General features: G+C 39.5%; 1 protein-coding gene and 1 long non-coding RNA gene across 2 annotated transcripts in view; one reads left to right on the plus strand and one right to left on the minus strand.

The window, feature by feature from the left end:
* The window catches only part of CFAP161 (cilia and flagella associated protein 161), a 3,721-nt gene extending 2,938 nt beyond the window's left edge, over positions 1-783 (minus strand). The window contains 1 exon segment of the mRNA XM_065734352.1: positions 698-783. Within this exon segment, the coding sequence (XP_065590424.1) occupies positions 698-783 (86 nt within the window).
* Positions 784-4,473: 3,690 nt separating this feature from the next.
* LOC136047258 (uncharacterized) lies at positions 4,474-11,668 on the plus strand. Its single transcript, XR_010622066.1, has 3 exons — positions 4,474-4,715; positions 8,419-8,556; positions 11,603-11,668. It is a non-coding gene; the product is annotated as an uncharacterized LOC136047258 (long non-coding RNA).
* The last annotated feature ends 7,620 nt before the right edge of the window (positions 11,669-19,288 follow it).

The following is a 19,288-nucleotide window of genomic DNA, read 5'->3' on the forward strand; positions in this document are numbered from 1 at the left end:
AAAGGATTGTGACCAGAACAATGAGACTGGCCATGCCATTGGCCAGGCTGGGAGTTGGACTCAATGGTTTCTTGAGATCTTTTCCAATCCCCGTGATTCTAGGATTCTGTGAAAGGTTTATATTTATTTAATTTGCAGCCTTTAATATGCATGCTAAGCTCCCAGCTGGCTGCTTCTGAGTACTGTTTACTAGGGATCTATTTGAAGAGTCTTTTGTTAAGTGATGTTCCACCCTACTTCCAATGCATCGAGTGCAGTGCACTTACTGAACTATGAAGTTCTGTCATCACCACCAGTTACTGACACAAAATCTTTGTGGGTGAGGTGTGGCCCTATTTATAAAGGGTGGAAATCAGGTCATTGTCTCTCTTGTTTACTGATCTGTTTAAACTTTGGTTTCCATGAGTACCAAGGGTTGAGATTTTGAAATTTGCTTTTTCTTAGGGTTTTCATTCCTTTTTTTTTCTCTCTTTTTTTCTTTTTTTTTTTGGAAAAGCAATAGCATGCTTGTCTGTAGGAAATAAATGAGCTCCAAACACAACTTTAGCCGACTTTGACTTTGGGAGTTGTTCAAGCATTCAGTCCTGCCACTGTGAACCTACTGCTCTTGAAACTGAGAGGTGACATTCTTGTGTGACCTCTTGTGAACCCAGCTGTTTCTGTCTCTTCCCACTTTAGGGCTGACTATAGATAGCACTAAGGGTCGCCTCTGCTTCCCTGTTCAGCTCTGCCTGCAGCATGATCTTTATCTTCCACGGTGAATCGCTTCTGTGCATCAATCATCGCCTCTATTTCACTTGTCTCCTTTCGGATTTCACTTCCCTCTGGTGATAACATTAAGAGAGAAAACAGACTGTTCCCTTAGTTTTCTTTATTGGAAATATCTGCTTCAGTCTCTTGAAGCACAGCAGTGACGTTTACAAACAGCACAGACATGCCAGTTGATCCTGAAACTTTCCTAAATGCACTTACTGGAGTCTGTGTCCCACTACTCTCACAGGAGTTTATTGTAGTCAAGGTTTAGACGTGAAGAAACACTGGTAATCAGAATGCTTCTGCTTTGGTTCAAATGAGTCTGTATGTTACATAAAATGAACTATTAAAAAACAGGAATAGCAACTGACCTATGTATTAACACCACAAATCATGAATCAGTTAAATATTTCTGGCATAAGAAAAAGGAACACAATGAGAATCGTTTGTCCTACGGGGAAAAGAACATGTGTATTGTAATTGTTTTTAACATTTTTTTGCCACCATTCCTCTATTTCTGGTTTCGATTTGGATGACCTTGCTCTGACAGTGTATTTATGTCAGACATCACAGCCTACAGAAAGTATTTCATATGTCTGAAGACTCTGGCAAGTGTTCTAACTTCAGAGACTGAACATTTTGGTATTGCTCGGTTATTACTGGTCAGTAAATTAGCACTTCTTGGTACTTGGAGCTGTGGGGGGAGATGGTATGTCAGTATAAGGTTGAAGACAAAACATAAATAATGTAATAGATGAGCTGCACACAGTTGCTAAAATGGTCATCGCAATGTGTAATGCATTTGCTACTCCAAAATGAAAGCTAGATCACTCATTCTTTGAATACCTCTTCTGGGGAGGAATAACTTTCTCACTGAAATATCTTCTAAGTGTTAATAAGTATCCTCTGTTTTTAAATTGGAGCACATTAATACAGAATCAGCCCTTTTTCCCCAAGTTTTACACATGGAAAATGAGGAGATAGCATGCAAGTAAGAGCTGGAGCTCTTTGGAAGGAGGCAAGGTATCTGTCATCAGGAAAAGAACTTTGTGCTATGACATACGGTGTATGTATTCTCATAGAAAACTGGACTGCTTCCACAAGGAGAGTGGATTGAGGGCCGTTGTTAATAAAGGGAGCCCTGAAAACACCCCTAGCTTGCTTGCATCCATTCTGTTGCATATAGGGAAATCTTGACTAAGATTCACTTCGGCCTGGCCCCTAAGAAAATTTTCTCTTTCATCTGGTAGGACTTACTGAGATAAAGAATTTCTGAATAGAAACGATCACACAAGAATGCAAATTCCAGGGCTTAAGTGTACACATATGCAACTGGGACAAAACTGCAGGCCTTTATGTCAAAATATTAGTGAACAGACAAAACAAGCAACATCAAAGATCTGATAAAGTCAACAAAGATATCCTAAGTGGTGATTTTGGCCTCTTGTGTATGATATGGTTTTGGGAAACAGCAAATAAATTCCAGGAGGAGAAAGGTGATTTGGCCTTGGGAGGCCAGCTGGATCTGAGCAGTGGCAGTGAGCAGAGAGGAAACTTTGCCTCTCAGTGGCTGGAAGGAGGAGTAAGTGACATTCTTCTGATTCTTTCAATCTTGGGGCATGAAGAAAGAATCAAATCTGACCATGTGGTTCTGGTTGATAAGGAATGCAATAGTGTTATCATGACAGAGAAGGAAGCTTTAGAATAATCATTCCTTTTTTTCCCCTCCCTTTCCCTTTTCTTCCATTGTTCTGCTGCTCTGAAATGCCGTTTTATTTATTTTCACTGACTCTGAAGTGTTTTCTTTGTTCATTTACTTTCTTTTTCCTAATTCTTTATTACATCAAATCTACCAAGAGTGCTTAGTTCTTACGGATTTGATAGGCACCTCAGGTGAGATTCCACTGTGTATAAGAATTTTTGCTGATAGATCTTTCAGGTATTTACTGAGTGATACATGCTCTTTGTTATTTTATCCATTATGTTTTCTAACAGCTGCTTCTTTCTTCTCGTACCTACTTGTTATACTCTGTCTAAGGTTTACACCATAATTATTTTTAGGGAAGACAGTGTCTTAATCTATTCTGAAAGGTACATTGAGAAACCTATGGTTCTTCATGTATATTTGTAAGTGCATCCCATGATTCTGTTCCCATCAGAAGGAAAATATTATGGAATCCTCTTAGTTTTCAAAATTTTTTGCAAGTCGTGTTGTGCTGTTAGGAACCTGCACACTTGTAGTTAAACTTGGAAAGATAGGGGACGTCTTTGTTGCTTTAATAATTGATGTGGCTCCTGTAAAAGGTTTATATTTGCAAGCCAGCTTAGTATGCTTGATTTACTACTAAGATTCATCATTTCACATATCCTGGCATAGAGACCAGTCACTTGTCTCATTTATTCATCTGTTGCTCTATATTCAGCTCCTGAACTGGTAATACTTAGCAAAGGCTATTACATGTAACACAATGACTCAAGTTTGTTTTAATAAAACAGTGAAGAAGATATACATTTTGATATATTTCTCACTTAAATGAGAAAATCTAATAATAATTTGCTTATAACAATTGCTACAAATTAATTGTTACTGTGGTTAATTCAAAATATGTTCAAGTTTATTGAGGGGAATGTTAGTAAGAAGGTAGCTCTTTGTGCTTTAAAGCTAGAGAAATTGAGACACAGTTTGCAGCTACCTTATCTAATTTAATCATGAATGTTGAATTTCTATGAGATGTGTGACATTTCAGAGTGGGAAAATAGATTTTATTACCTAAAAAATAAGAAATTGGAAAGTAGAGAGGAAGTGTTACGTGTATTGAAAACTCCTGAACTTTGGAGATCACAGATGAGTGTTCCCTTTGCATTCATCCTTTTTGCTGTTTTCAGACAGGTTGGGCAGCACTGAGGACCAGCTCTGGGTTACTGCCTTTGTAGTACCAGCTCCACGTCTACAGCTGGAAAACTTCCAGCTGGAGCTTCAGCCTTCCTCACATCTGAAACCAACGCAGCAAAAAAGAGAAGCAGTGTGATGCAAAAGCAGCATCTCTGCTGAATCCACGGGGATTCACTGAGGAAATTTTGGGGACACTGGGTAATGTATACTAGCCTTGAAGAGGCACATGAAAGCATGAGCTTTACTGATTTTTTTTTAATTGTTACAGTGATTGTTAAGACATTTTGATTAATTTTGCGTATTTTTGATCAAGCATGTTTCTTGAAGTTATGTGGCACCACCTTAATTCTTTGAATTACTTGCAGGCTGGGAAAAAGTAGCGAGCGTGGGAGAACAGTTATTTGAAGAGCAATTTTCTTGCAGTATGGTTTGTAATCTATCCATGGTTTAAGATACGCATTTCAGCATTGGAAGGCTAGGTGGCACCTAGAGCTGCGCAGTTTCTTTTATAGACAGTATTTCTATAGCTATGTGCTGTCAGTGATGCAAAGATGGAAAACAGGCAATTAAAAGCACAGGAATTGAAAAAAAAAAAACAACTCAGTGTTAGAGTCATGTTTGTTGTCCAGTCTGTTAACCATAGTGTTCCCTTGCCTGTGGCTAGCATCAGTTTGCTGGTAACAGATGGGATCTTGCAGTGGTCTTACTATTCTTTTCCACATGTTATTCTCATGTCTTCCTGTGTTGTCTTCAGGCTTTGACATGGTAGTATCCTGAATCATATTTTTGTATATTTCCATAAAATGTGCTGAGGTAAAATGTCTTTTACCTCAATTGCCTAAACAGCAATAAGGCCTGAAGATGAAATGAGCACTGGGGGTTTCATGGACGTGAAGGGGAATTTGGAAAAGGAAGACAAAACTTGCAAGTGAGATTCAAAGAGGAGATGAAATATGATGAGTGTCAGGCAAAGCAAATGGTAATTCCAGCAGCCTCATGGATACACTGGAGAACAAGGCAATTTCAGGAAGGAAGAGGAGACAAGTGAGATGGAATGATTTTTTTCAATGTGAGTAGAAAATGAATTTTTTATAACAGTATATATTCCAAAGCAGCCTGGCCCTTGGAAATTAATTTGTACTGCAGGTTATGCTGATTATTCCTAGAGATGTGCAGTGTCAGGAGAACATTACTTTTAAGTGTCAGTAAGTTCTGCAAATAAGCGTTGTAGCACCACTATGTAATTAATGCCAAATGTGTCATCACGCTTTACTCATTGAAAAGAATTTAGAATAGATGCCTGCTTACTTGGTGAATAAAACACCATTTCACCCTAATTAGGTTCATTTTTACTTCTCCTTCAATACTGTGTCAAAGAGTACAATAAACTCTTAATATGTATATAATATATAATATAATATAATATATAAAAAACTATAAACAAAACAAAACAAAAGGAGAAAGTCATCTGCAGTGGTTTTACTGCATTGTTGTATGATCAAAAGTAAAGCAAGTTCTGCTGAGCCACTAGCTGTGCAGATATTCAGTGTGCCATTGCCTTCAACTGGGAGTTATGGTGGGAGTTATGGGTGGCAGTTGTTGTGGGCAAATGTTTCCCATCATTGTTAACACCAGGGCAGTTCATGGCAGGAGCTCCACTGTAGATAAACCTTTGGCTGTGAATATGCTTACTCTATCTTTCAGATGCACTGTAAGCTAGTGAAGCATGTGCAGTTGCATTCTGATATTGGCTTGCACAAGAGCTGGCTTTGTGGAGATTGCCAAGATGGGTAATGAAAAAGGGCTGCAGTATGTAGGAATTTTTTGTTTCGTATTTTGAATCGGCCTGATGTGCTAACGTCATATTTAGAATAAAAAAGTAAGGTTGTTTATTAATCCTACACCCCTCCAACCTTTTCTCCCACAAAATGAAAACTCATTCATTGCACTTAATGATTCTTAGAATTGTTGTAATATGCATCAAACCATTACCCTTTCTCTATTGAGTGTATTGATTTGAATGTGGCATTTTGGTTTGTGAAAGCATTTGGAGTCTTGGATTGTACTGCCTTCGTGCAATGAAGTTATCCTAACCAAACAAAAAGCAAGCATAAATATCTTTCAAACCTTTTTTGTTGCAAGTTTATGGAACAAATACTTTTCTTCAAGCCTTCAAAAAGCAGAACTGAGGGAGTCCACAGAATTTCTGTGTGTACTTGTCAGTTCAGTCATTTATCGGTATATCTGTTTACACAGAATTAATATGTTATGTTAAATTGATTTTTTATGTAGAGTTTGGTTTCTTGTACTTGTGAGTACAACATCTTCATGTTTTCTTGTGAAAAAAGATTTCATTCTTAAGAAACCGTTTTTGTGACCTGGTTGGCCTGGGCAGTCAGAAATGTAAGAACAAAACAGAAGATGTGCAGACTCTGAGGTGTATTACACCTTTCTGATTTTCTGTTTAAATTTTCACTTATAACGTCAAAGTCAAATACTCTCAAATTGCAGAGGAAGTCAGGTATATTAATGCAGATATTTTGCCCATATTGCTCTTCTCATGTAAGGGACGGAAGTACTGATCATCCATTAGTTGTGTAATATCTATCAACCATTTCCACTCTTACTTCTACTTTCTTTATTTTTCTTCTAGATTCTGTAATAAAATTACCACAGAACAGCTAATTTATGATCTAGACAGTAGGCCTATTATCTGACTGTTGTTTGCAGCTTAATCCAGGGAACAGCTTTAACAGGGAGGTAGACTAGATGATCTCCAATGTCCCCTTCCAAACTCTACAATTCTGTAATTCTGCAATTATACAAACTCCAGCTGACACGGTGTAAAAGTGATAGGCCTTCAAACTATACAGTTTGATTTAAGAGATTGGCATCAGACTACATGAACAAAATGGCAAGCACATGTGCCATCCAGTTCCTTGTGGCTGTTTGATAGTCACAGAGCTGTCTTCAGATTTGGGTCCAGTCCAAAGGCAGAATTCACATTGATATGTTAATTTGTGGACTTTGTAAAATGAGTTGCTAGGAACAGTCTACCTCCAGGAGAGGAACATTTATTCATCGCAGCAAATGCTGTTAGTTTCTGCATTCTAGAAGAATATTATGGAAGAAGCTTTAATGCCTTTTCTGCTTATATTACGAGACTTGGTTTCTAAGGTTCTTGTGCCATGAGCTTACAGTAGCTGCTAATTCATTTGGAAATGTGAAAGCTCAGACACAGCACAGACTGAATAGACCAATTTGAAGAAATAACTGCTTACCTTAAATCTTTCATCATTCTGTAAGAATGTAGATTTATAAAAGCTGAACAGCCATAATAAAGAAAAAATCAAAGGAATTATAATTCAGGTTGAAAAAAGTACCAGCTACTACTTATTCCTTGACCTGGAACTCCTGATGGGAGCCTCTTACAGGGGTTGGCAAGGACTAGCAAGTTATAACGAGAGATCTGTCAAGCAAGGCCCACCATTCCTGGTGCTTCCTTCTGCCCAGGAAAAGGGATACATGAGAAATTAGAGGTGCCAGCTGTGAGTGATCAGTGTGGGAGAGGAAGAGATGAATTAGTACCGGTTTTAGAATGAGAATCAAATGTCTGGAAATTGCTATTAGGAGATCATATAGTGTCTGAGATCAAAGGGGTCTGAGAAGAGAGTTATCTGCATTAGCACTTTGGCTTGAAGACATAAGATGATTTTGAAGAGAATCCCAGTGTATTGGATAGATTTGCAAAATAGTTTTGGCATATGCGAGCTAGAGAGAAAACTTTAAGAAGCCTCACTCTAGGTTTGCACCTTATTTGCTTCACACTGTGATGGGGACATTGTAGTTTCTACCAATGCCTGGTCCTTTGTCTGATGTAACACCACATGTGTGGGTGGTATTTAATGTGGGGACCAGACTAAATGTAAGCTGAAGTGAAACCCTAGCAAAATAGATTGTGTAGGCATTAAGGCTGAGAATAAATTGTTTTTCTGGTACGTTTCTATTGTGCCTTTATTACTTGCTAATGTGGACATATGCGGACAAACTGGCAATTTTTCAATTCTATTTTTATGTTTTATTCTGACAATTACTCAAAAAATCTGCTTTAGTGTTTTCTGGTAGTAAAGCAACTGCTACATCTGTTTCTGCTAACCAGATCAGCTGTGCTCTTTTTCTTTAGCAGGAAGACTGCAGAAAGATTTCTGAGTTTCCCACCCAACCATGCATTGAGGGAAGGACACGCCAAACCTGCCCTAAATTCCCAGACTTCAGTGTTTTGAAATTTTGTCTTTGGAAAGATTAACACTGAGAGGACGCTGTGGCACCTTTGGGTTTCCAATACATATAATTCATTCTCGTGCTCATCCTTCCATTTTCCCTCACATTCCATAGTGCAAAGGTTAATAATTTAGAGATAGAGGAGAGCAAAATACCAACAGGCAGAAATCCATGTCTGCACAGAAGCTGTCTTTAAAGCTGTATTTGGAATAGCATTTTCCTGAAATGTGTTCAAAGACCATTGTTCATATGACAGAATGGTGCATGTGGACATGTAATTTCTCCTGGATGTTTCAGAGTTCAGAGAAAACAGCCACTTCTGTGGCTATGAATTGAAATACTTTAGGATATCTGATCTATTTTCATTAAAACGATTCATCTGAAATCTTACAGTTGTCTTCTGGTGTAGCCTTGAATTCGCAATTTACAGCCATTCCCTAGCAGTGCTTTATACTTATTAACATTCTGTCTTTTTTCTCTGGCTACTGCAGAAAAATAAAATGATCTGGCCTAAAACTTCTGGGTGACATACAACAGCAACATGAAGAGGAAAGGAAATGTCTGAACTGAATGTCCTGAAATGGGGAAATCAATGGATCGCCCAGAATGGCACCATGGGACAGACAGAGGTCTGAAACTCTGGTGAAGTTGAATTTTACTTGGAAGATCTTTTTAAAAACATTCAGTTCTCACACACATATTGTAAGAAACTTATGTTAATGAGGGTTGCTGTGGAAAAGAGATGGCCCCTGGAACTGTCTATGTTTTTCTGTTTGAAATATATATATTTTTTTATATAACCAATATATATATCATATATATATTTATTTATATATTTTTTTTTAAATTGAACTTACCTTTTTAATCTTTCAGAATTCATATTTACCCAATGGCACAAGCATTTCTCTCCTTTAGAACTCACTTCCTTGTGGTTTTGAGTTAAGTTTCAACAAGAAGCAAACTGATTGATCAATCAAAGATATTTATGAAGAAGAATTTGAGTTTTTCCAACATCTCACATAGCACAACTCCTGTAACAAGTATATATTGGAAGCGAGCACGTCATTTGATTTTCAAGGTCAACAGTATGCTTTGTGCCTAGACCCTGCTGCTGCTTGACACTGCTGGTCCCATCAAGGCAGAATGCAAGTTTAAAAAGACAGAATTCTGAGAAACCTAACCATTACTTAATGATACACACATGGTAAGTGATGACATGATGCTGCTGGGAAAATAATTAGTTCTTTTACTCCTCTCATAATTAGTTTTGCAGCCTTCAGGGAAGAGCTATGGTAAGAAAATTGAGAAGGAGGAAAAAAAGCCAACCTTGAAATTCTTTGAAAAAGTAGCCATTAATTTATCAGCTTAATTAATACCTAAATATAAATGCCCACCTGTCCTCTATCTGCAGTCTAAAAACTCACTTTCCTGACATGAACTGGAAGCTGTTGAGGCAGCTGCTAGGCATTCTCATGGCTGTGCACTACTTCTTAGTGAGTGCTTGTTTGCTTAACAGAACTTGAAAGCTACCAAAATGCTACCCTCACTTTCATGATACACTTCCACAGGTGAGCAAAAAAACAGTAAAAATCATAGTGATGCCCAGCTTCTACACCCATGGCTGGGCATGGAGTGATGAGAAGACCCCGTGGCTCTATTCTGTAGGTCGCTGCTCACTCGGATCAGATTCAAAGGATTTGTGCAAGGAAAGACTGAGTAGCTCAGGATGTGGTGCAGAGCAGAATGGTTTGTGTGGTTCCAGCACAGCAGGGTCAGCAGCCTTGCAAGTTAGACAAACAGTGTTTTCCTTTCCCAAATTAAAAGTTGAGCATGCCAGATTTCATGGTTAATTCTGAACTGTAAATGAAGGTAGAGCCAGGTGCCCTGGCTTCATCCGGAGTCAAGAGAGAGCTGATCAGTGAATATCTGTGCCATCAAAGTCCTACAAGGTATCTATCAGCCTGTCTATGGTGAGAGTATTCCAGAGTCAAACTTCTGTTGGAGTAGCTTGTCATAAAAAGAAGATATTGCTTTTACAAAGATCTAGCTGATTTAAAAATCAGTTGTGAGTGGGTGTAATATCAAGAAGGGAGAATGCATACTGTATTCAAAAATACTTTCTCACTCTGAGACATCATTCAATTATGAAAAAAAAAAAGAAGCACATTAATACTAATACTCTTCTAGGACATCAGCGAAGTTTCTTTTTCAATTCTTGATATTTATAAGTCATCCAGGATTCATGTGACAGATATTTTCAGCCCATTTCATGCCCAACACTCACATTGGTTCTGTATGTGCATGAAACGACATCTCCCAGCGTTGTGGGGTATGGAGCAAATGCTACATATTGTGTTGCTGTAATCTGCTTCTAACATTAGAACAGAATGAGCAGCTTTCTTCCTGGAGGCATCAGCAAGCTTTATTTGCAACTTTTTTTCTCAGTGGTATCAGACATGTGGAATATATTACCATAAATTGCTTGTGATTAAATGTAAAGTACCATGAGGATTTGCAATAGTTAATCCTTTTATTGCTGGGATCTGTGAAGAGCAAATTGAGTCAAAGACTGATATGGAACTGGCTTTCATTAAAACTAATGCTCTTATATTATAGTATTGTTTTTGTTTAATTATGAAACATAATTTTAGAAAATATAAGCTTTAGGAATAAGATGGATAGCAATGTGCACTGAACTTATTCTGTATAAGCCATAGGTAGCAAAAGTAGTATTAGAAAAGTAAAGACCTGCTCCAGCATTTCATAGTATACTCTTCATGCTGATATGTTACATGGGTATGACCAAGGACAGAATTTCCCCCAAAATTCTGCTGAAAGACAGTCTTCTCTTTATATATATATTTTGATTTCAGTAGGGCTCTAGGAGTCAGTTTTGCTTTCTACTTGACTAGAATAGATGAATTTCTGGTATCTGGAAGGATTTCCTGAAATAAAGGTGAGGCTGTGTCCAAAAGGGAAGGGAAAAAAAAATTGTTAGCATGCAAAAGGCATTACTCTCTTTTCTGGGAAGCTGTGCTCCTTTACTACTTTTAAAAGGTACAGTCTGCTTGTAAATAAGTCCTTATGTAACATATACTATGGATTAATGTGACTTTATCTGAAAATGGCTCACTGAAAATACTGTTGGTTAGATGCCTTCTGTGTGGTGTAGGTAGAGACAGATGGGAAAGAGCACAGACTGCATGGGATGGCAGTTATGTGCTCTCAGGCAGGCACTGGCTTGCTCAGACATCAGGACAACATCTATTTCACTATTACTATTAATATTATTTATTTCAGTTATCATTCACTCCCAGAAATGATGAAGTTGCAACAGTTCCTCTTGGCCACCACGGTGCATTTCAGATGTTGGTAGTTTTGGGAAGAGGCAGCAAAAGTGGGAGAAGAACCAGAGAGTACTTGCTCACTGCTAAATATACTAAATAATAATATATTAAACTGTCCCTATCTTACTATATAGGGCTATTCTGTGATTTGTTCTTGCTCTTGAGAAACTCAGAAGTAATCCCTTCACCAATTTACCTAAAGTAAATTCACTTCATTGTTACTACTTACAATGCTGAGAAGTTAAAGTTGAGCAGAAAGAGAAAGCAGAAAGAAGTAGGTAAGATGAGTTTCTCATTTTGTTCTCTCTTTTTCTCCTCCACCTTTCAGCCAGCTGCCGAAGAAGCAGTCCTGCTGATGTCTGGGATGTAAATGCAGCCATGTGTTGAGAGTGGGACAAGAGCTGATATCAAGACAGCGTTCATCAGTGGCTGAGAAGGGAGTTCTGAATCACTAGCAAGTTTGCTCCATCAACACAGTCTCCCAGTCTTGTTGCCACACATCTTCTTCCCCACCATCCTTGCAGAGATGCTACAGGGGTTTAGTGGTCTGGCTGGCTGGCTACCAGAGCTCAGAGTCAAATATCTACTCAGCATGTGGTTCTACTAGATGAAGGTGAGTGGGGGTTGTTTAGCACAGGGCAGAATGGAAACAGGACCTTCCCTTTTTGCTGATTCTGGCCATTTTTTTTTTAAGCTTTCCAATCACCACCTTCTGTATCATAGGACCAGGAGGCTGGTACAGGAAATGGGGAAAGAGTGTGCCCACATTCCTCCTGACAAGAGAGTGTATGGGGATTGCATGGAATCTCTGAGCCAGGACCTGGCTGATCTGATATCCCTCTCTGCGTCATCTTTTTCCATCTGGAAATTTTTTGAGGAATTTGAATCTTGTCTACATCCATCCAGGATTGATGGATGGCCAGCAGATTAAGCAGAGATACTGCCAGCCTGGAGTTTCTAGATCCATTCAGATCATGTTAGCAACAAAGTCAAGGTGCATTTACAGTCAGTCAGGTGTTTTGGGGACTTCATCACGGTAGAACATTGTGGAGCTAATATGGATACTGTTGGTATTCTAACATGATCCAGAAGCACTGGGCCTAAGAATTTTATAATAAACATGTCATCTTCACTGTCCATAGAATCTTTCAAAATTTAGTGCATTCCCAAGGACTGGTTTGCAGTTCAGTGAGTACAAACCCTGAGAGATATCACTGCTTAAACGTTTTTCTGCACAGAATTCCTGTTCCGTGGCACATCACGCATCCTTCCACTCTTTCCTTTTGTGGTATGTGGTACGCAATCAGCAACAGTCTGCTTCAGTCAGATGGGAGTGCTAACAAGCTGAAGACGAGAGGCAAAGGAAGTATAATTGAGAGGCCTCGAGGTCCCTGGGGCTATAACTCAGATTTGGGACAGGGTGCAAGTAAGTGCTTTACTTGTTAGTGATGGCCTTCTTAAGTGCAGTGTCATTGTTAAAAGTGAAAGACTGATGTCCTCAATCCTTTTCTCCTTGTTTTTAAGGGCGAGATATGTGGATCACACTCCCATTAAACAAACACAGTCATACAAGGTTTTCCATGCTCTAGATGTAACTTGGCAAAGGCTGAGGAATGCAGAGCTAAGACTGCTGGTGCAGATGTAATTAACTCCGTGCCACTATGTGTAATAGAGGCACGGCGTTCCATATGGGCCATCAGTTGTTTTGCGTGTGCTGGGTTCAGAGCACCCATTCTGATTTACCTCAATGTGGCTATTACACAATAGCAAATTGGAACTGGGAGCTAACTAACTGGGATCTAATATAATGCTGTGTAATGTGGCACAGGAATAATCGTAGTAGAATTCTAATCCTCTGATCTGGCAGTGATTTGCAGAAGTACTCTGGCTGATGGTTCTGAATTTTTGGCAGAGAGTCCTGTGGAGCCTAAACTGTTCTTTCAACCAGTTACCACATGCTTTAAGCTCTAGGTTATCTGAAAAAAAAACTTCATCTTGGGTTAATTTTATTAATGAAGGAGAGAAATGCTAATTAACAAACAAAGCAAAAGTCTGTGGTTTCCCAGCTAGTGCTGTTACGAGACTTAAATCACTTACACGAAGTGTACTAATACACACTACAGCTTGCAGCCCACAGTGCCTTTTTTTCAGTAAATAAATGTCAGCTTTCATCTGCCCTGCAGTCAGGACAGAGATTTGCTAATATCAACACACCACATGTGTTACTGCTGCTATTATTAATTGTGAGCGGGAGCAACCCAACACCACTCACAGGGAAGGAGCATTCGGTTCTGTATACTGCACTACTGATCAAACTGGATCATGGGGAGTGCTGCACTGAAGTCTGACAGGAAGGATTAACTGGGCCAAGCGCTGCATTGACCTTGGCCTTGAATGTTTCTGAAATATACTGTAGGGGAAGGTAAACGCTCAACACGAAGGGCATCCTGACCCTTTTATCTATGCCTATTGTACAGTAGGAAGATGAGGGGGTTACTTTTACTTTTCGTGAATGCCTCAGGATCTGAGCATGCTCTGTCGAAGCAGGATACAGAGCAGACTGCAGCGCTGTGCTGTGTCTGTTAAGGAAACGAGCCCCACCTCAGCTAAAATGGGCAAAACATCCTTGGTAAACAGAGCGTTGGGCAGAGCTTACACAATTAGCAATTACTCCATGAAAGCAGGGCTGGCCACTGCCCAACTTTTAACTCAGCTTCTATCCTCCCACAACATTCTGTTTAGAAACTATTTTTACTTTCAAACAATGATTCTCACTAGCAACACCCATCCTGCAGGACGCAGGCTGCTCTGACAGCCGGGCCTGCTCCTGCTTACGCTGGGAACAGCAGTGCCATCTTTTCCAGCGGAATGGGGAAAAGGCAGTGACTAGCACTTCACGTCCTATACATCTTCATTAGTGAAAGGCACACAGATTGCCCCTACAGTGCGGCATTGTTAAGCTCTGCCCCGCACAAAGGGCTCCTTACAGCCACTGTGACAATGCGTTGGGCAGGATGGAAAGTGAATGTGTTGGAAAGCGGTCCATCCCGGCACTGAGTGAAGCCCCTGAAAATCATCCCCGTCCTCAGCTTGGATTCAGTCTGCGCCTGAGACAGAAAATGTTTTGCTGATTCTGCTTTTTGTCAGCAAGATTATACCTTATTTCCCTTTCAACAGCAAAACTCGTTTTGTGATTTGACTGAAAAATTCCAGGCTGTAGTGCTCTGCTACTTCCCATAAGGGCTTAGAGCGGCTCCTGAGGGTGGCAAGTGAGTGTTAGCAAGCCAAGTGCTTGCTCTGTGACAGAGTGGCTGGGAATTTGCCCAGAGTTACTTGAAACAACATTAACCACTGCTGGTTCCCCAGATCCAGAATTTTGTACCCGCACAGCCAGCCCTCCCCAGTGCACAGCTTCCCAGCCCTGTTAACTGCTTAGAGTGTAACATTCTATTGCAGCACAGCCCCCTTTTTTGAGAGTAGAACTAAAACACCCCGTATCCATAGGAAGTGGTATAGAGAAAACACAAGCGAAGAACTTCCTTTTGTTTCATAATCCAATTACTTCGGATGCACTGAATCAATGGGGCTATTCCAGCCTTGAGAATAAGGACAGCACATGTGGGTACGTGCTCTGAATCCCAAACTCTGCCAATTCATGCTGGCATGCCAAAAGAGGCTCCTGCTTCCAGCTCTCAGCCTGCTAGATGCTATCAGGGACGGTGGGAGGGGTGCCTGGCTGGGTGGTGCTCCGTCCTAAATTGCCTCAGCTTGCTATAGCAGACTGAGTTGCTGGAGAGTTCTGTTCGTTGTGAGCTGCAGTGGCTGAGGGCTTTGATGGATTTTGACTTCAGCAGCTCACAGTGTTACTGTCCATCTAGCATTCAGTACCCCCCAAAAAATCACAGCTGGAGTCTCCAAGCTGCCCACATGGGGTTAAACTGTTCCACAAAGCCATGAGCCACACAGATCTGTCAAAATCATTGCTTACATCCAAGGTCAGCAAAGTCTGCTAGCCAAAGTGTACTTATACGCACATCCACGAGCTTTTCAATGCACTGCAGCCAGATATGTATCAACTCTCAGTATGTGTCCGATTCCCATATTGCTCTAAAATCAAGTGGGTTTTGTCAGCAGTTTGTCAAATCAAACGCTGATGGTTTTTCACCCCAAGCAGAGCAGGAGCAGAGCAGCATTATGAGAAAAATATGTGATTTATTGTTATAAAGGATGTTGCTCTGAAGAATATTTATGATTTAAATGAGATCATCTGTTGGTTGTTTTTTTCCCCCTAGTAATGGAATAATAAGAAAATTTTGAATGGATCCAGTTCTGGGTTAGTGCAAATACCCATCATGACTTTTTGTGGTGTTCAAAATGGTGAATTACGGGTCTGATGTAGAAAAATAATGTGAGAGCTATTCTGGGACCATAGTCTCCAAATTCTTCCCCTTTGGGTGTCAAGCAGGCAAAATGTCTGGATTTTCTGAATAAAAACTTGGTGCCAGTAGATAACTGTTGGGAACTATTTTGACTGCAGCCAACAAATATATCTCATCACTATGGCTGCAAAAACAAACACCCACCGTACTATATCCAACACAGAGAAAATAATGAAGGGAAATGGAATAATTTGCAGGCTGGATTAAATTCTTCACGTTCCCTCACACAAATCAGCACTAAAATGGGGTGAACTTTGATCCTGGTGCAGATACACAGCTGGAGATCCTGCCATTCTGACAGCAGCAAGTAAATCAAATGTTGCTTTAATACAGAAACGTATCTTCTATTCAAAGATATTCCATCCCATATTCTTGATTACGGATGAGAAGAGGTTTGAAATCAAAGGTATAGTTTTGCTTATGAGTTCAAATTGATATATTTTAATATGTTTTATATTTATTAATACATTTATATTTTTAATGTTTCTATTCTTGCCCTTCTGTTTTGTTTGTAGTTGAAGGAAACAGAACTTCCCCAATGTTCTCTTAAGAATTCTGCCAGTTTAAGTGGAATGGGATCAATTTGTGTATAAGCAAATAATTCAGTACTAGCAAAAATTTAGTTTTCTGTAGTTTCCTGTAAAATGCATTCATATATTTTAATTTCAAATATTTGTAATTAAAAATGACTATGACAAAGGGAAAAAAGAAAAAAGAAAAGGAAGAGCTCTGCTTCCAGAGCTATATATGAATAAAAGGAATATATATGTCAGCATACATTTTGGTAAGGGAAGGGCCCAGCTCACACTGGGATGACTGCTGCCTTTTCTCATTGATGTGCCATTCATCTGCTTATGCAGCAGCTGCTGAAACATCAGCACTTACAGCCAGACTGAACATGAATTTGATGCTATTTTGTCTGAGTGTAGTTGGTTGTAAACAGCTGTTCAGTGTCCTTTCTGACAGGGCCTGAGCTGCTCCTGTGTAGCAGGGGAAACCTGGAAGGAGGAGAGGCCAGTAGAATAGACAGAGAACCTATCCCAAAATAAGCCTGAAGATTGCACAGACTGATGCTTTGAAAGGAAGATGATAACTATCAAAGCTAACTAACTAACGAAAACTCTAGTTCTGTGTAGAGCCTCAGTTCTCCAAACTCTTACTGATACTTCTCAGCTCAGGGATGCCTTGCTCACTTTGCATTGAGTGATTCCTGTATCAGCCATTGTTCTGTCCTTCCTCTGCAAAGAACCATTTCCTCTTAATAGTTCTGAATCACAGCACACAGCCATGGGACATGCATCCCAACCTTTGCTGAGATGTAACAGTGAAATAACATATATCAAATTCTTCTTCAGAACAATGTGAGAATTCCTTCGTCATACCCAGTCGTTTCTTTATAGAAAGAATTTCAGGAAGAGTGAAAGACGTGAATGCATACCATCAGGAATGCTGACTTCAATAAATCCTTGATAATGTGCTTGCTATTCCAGACCATATCCCATCCAAAGAAAAGCACTATCTTCCAGAGCTTACACATAACTCCAATGAAATGCGTATGCTTACAAAAGTACTGCAGGAACAAAATAATACACCGTTGCACTTCAAAAATCATTCTGGCAACAGCTTTTTAAACATGAAAGGTAGAGATTCGTATTTCTATTGCAGTTTATGGGTAGTCATAAACATTACAGAAAACATTTCCTAACTGTGAAAGGTCCAAGGATCTAAATCTACCTCACTTCTTTTATTTTGCATCATAAAGGAAATTGAAATATGCTGAATGTAACAACTTTCAAATAGTTTCTGTACTTTGCTTGTATATTTTAGAAAAGTAACTTGTATGAATGCATTTCCCCCCAGTCAGAAGTAAGTATGACATCATATAAAGAGAATGTACACAACCCCGAACGTGTCCTGCTGGTTTGTGTTAGCTTCCCTGGTCAGATCCATCCTGTGTAGCTCTAGTAAAGCTTTACCGGTTTGAAAATAGACAGATATCTGTTTGAACAAAGAGGGAACAAAAAATTCACTGGCGGGAGAATGCACCCAGCATCCATGGATCAAAGCTGATAGGAACATTTCAAAGGTGAGTGCACACAAATTGGTCCGTGGTCTTTTGGTAGAAATTTAACCTCTCCTCCTCAAAAATCGCCACGCTAGGGAAAAGAACGAGAGAAGAGAGATGAAAATTCTTACAGAGAGGTTTTGTTTTTTTATTCTCCTTCATCCGGATAAATATTGGCATATTTCCCCAAACAGATGGGTAAAATGACCTGGGGGTTAAGGAGAAGGGAGGTCCTTAGGCAATGAGGGGAACAAAAATGTTAGCACGTGTTTAGAACAAATGGTGTGCCATGGTGGGTCAGGATGAGGCCTCCCTCAAGGTTTGTTTCATGGGGACTTCACTGAGGGTTCTTCACTGATGGGAGCAATGAAAACATGTATTTCTTATTATTATTTGGAAAGAAAATCATTTTTGAAAATGAGTTTAAGAATGACTCTGAGAAGACAACAGCATTTCAATGCATGCTCATTTCGTATGCATGTTACTTATCTCTGCATTAGTCAACTGAACTGAGCTGATGCCTAGGTATTGGTGATGATACAGGTAGTGGTATCATTGTAGTTTATCAATGGCTTCTTTGAAAATCGAGGTCCTAAGTAAGATTAGAGAACAGGAGGAAAAAAAAAAAAGAAAAGAAGGAAAACAAACCACTTGTATTTGAACTGTGTATTTACTGAAAGATCAGCCCTCCTACTTGAGGAGGTAAACTGAGCAGATGAGTTGGCAGAGCCACACAGACAGCTGGTTTTGTCTGGCATACAGGTGTTTAACTTGGCTGCTTACAGATGAGCCACTAGGTGCCAGAATTTGTGAGGGATCACCTTGTTTAAGAAAAGGTGGCTCTTGTCCATTCCTATAGCAAGTTCAGTGAATGAAGCCAGAGTGGCTATTTTCACTTCCTCCCTGCTCATCTCTGACATGGTTCAAAAACCCCACTCTTCTTCTGTGAGAGCTGGATTTAGATGGGAAAAAATACAGTCATTGTAATTGTGGGATTGTGGTTTTGTCTTTTCTTGTGGTAGATGTAGCAAGAACAGACGCTGCTGGTGCTCAGTAATCATTTTTTGGATCACAAGCTATTGTTAATGTTTTGTTATTCTTCAGAAGATGGATGGATCATTTTCAATAGATAGCTGAGCTCTATGTGCCTTCACTTGAAAGAATGTTTTTTCAGTAGTTCCAAGATGAGATAGTATTTGAATGTAAGTATGTTGGGATTTGGTCTGAAACTTTTGGGTTTTGTCCAAAATTTAAGAGTGCAGAAATAGCTGTACAAGATCAGCAAAGCCAGTTTGCTATTCTTCAATCTGTAGTGAGCTATAAAGTAAATGTGCTTTATAGGCTGTTGATAGGTGTCATCTGAGAATCTCCAATAACAGTGTTAGATACACATGGTTAATGAAATTGGAACTCTTATCATCAAATCCAAACCTGGTATAAATAGGTTAAGGAAACTTGCCCAGAGAATAATATTGTCACTGGTGTACTTTTCCTTTTTATAGTCTGTGTT

The sequence above is a fragment of the Cyrtonyx montezumae genome, unplaced genomic scaffold (genome assembly GCF_038088225.1).
Source record: "Cyrtonyx montezumae isolate F1298 unplaced genomic scaffold, pur_monq_1.0 scaffold_17, whole genome shotgun sequence".
In the NCBI taxonomy this organism is placed as follows: Eukaryota; Metazoa; Chordata; class Aves; order Galliformes; family Odontophoridae; genus Cyrtonyx; species Cyrtonyx montezumae.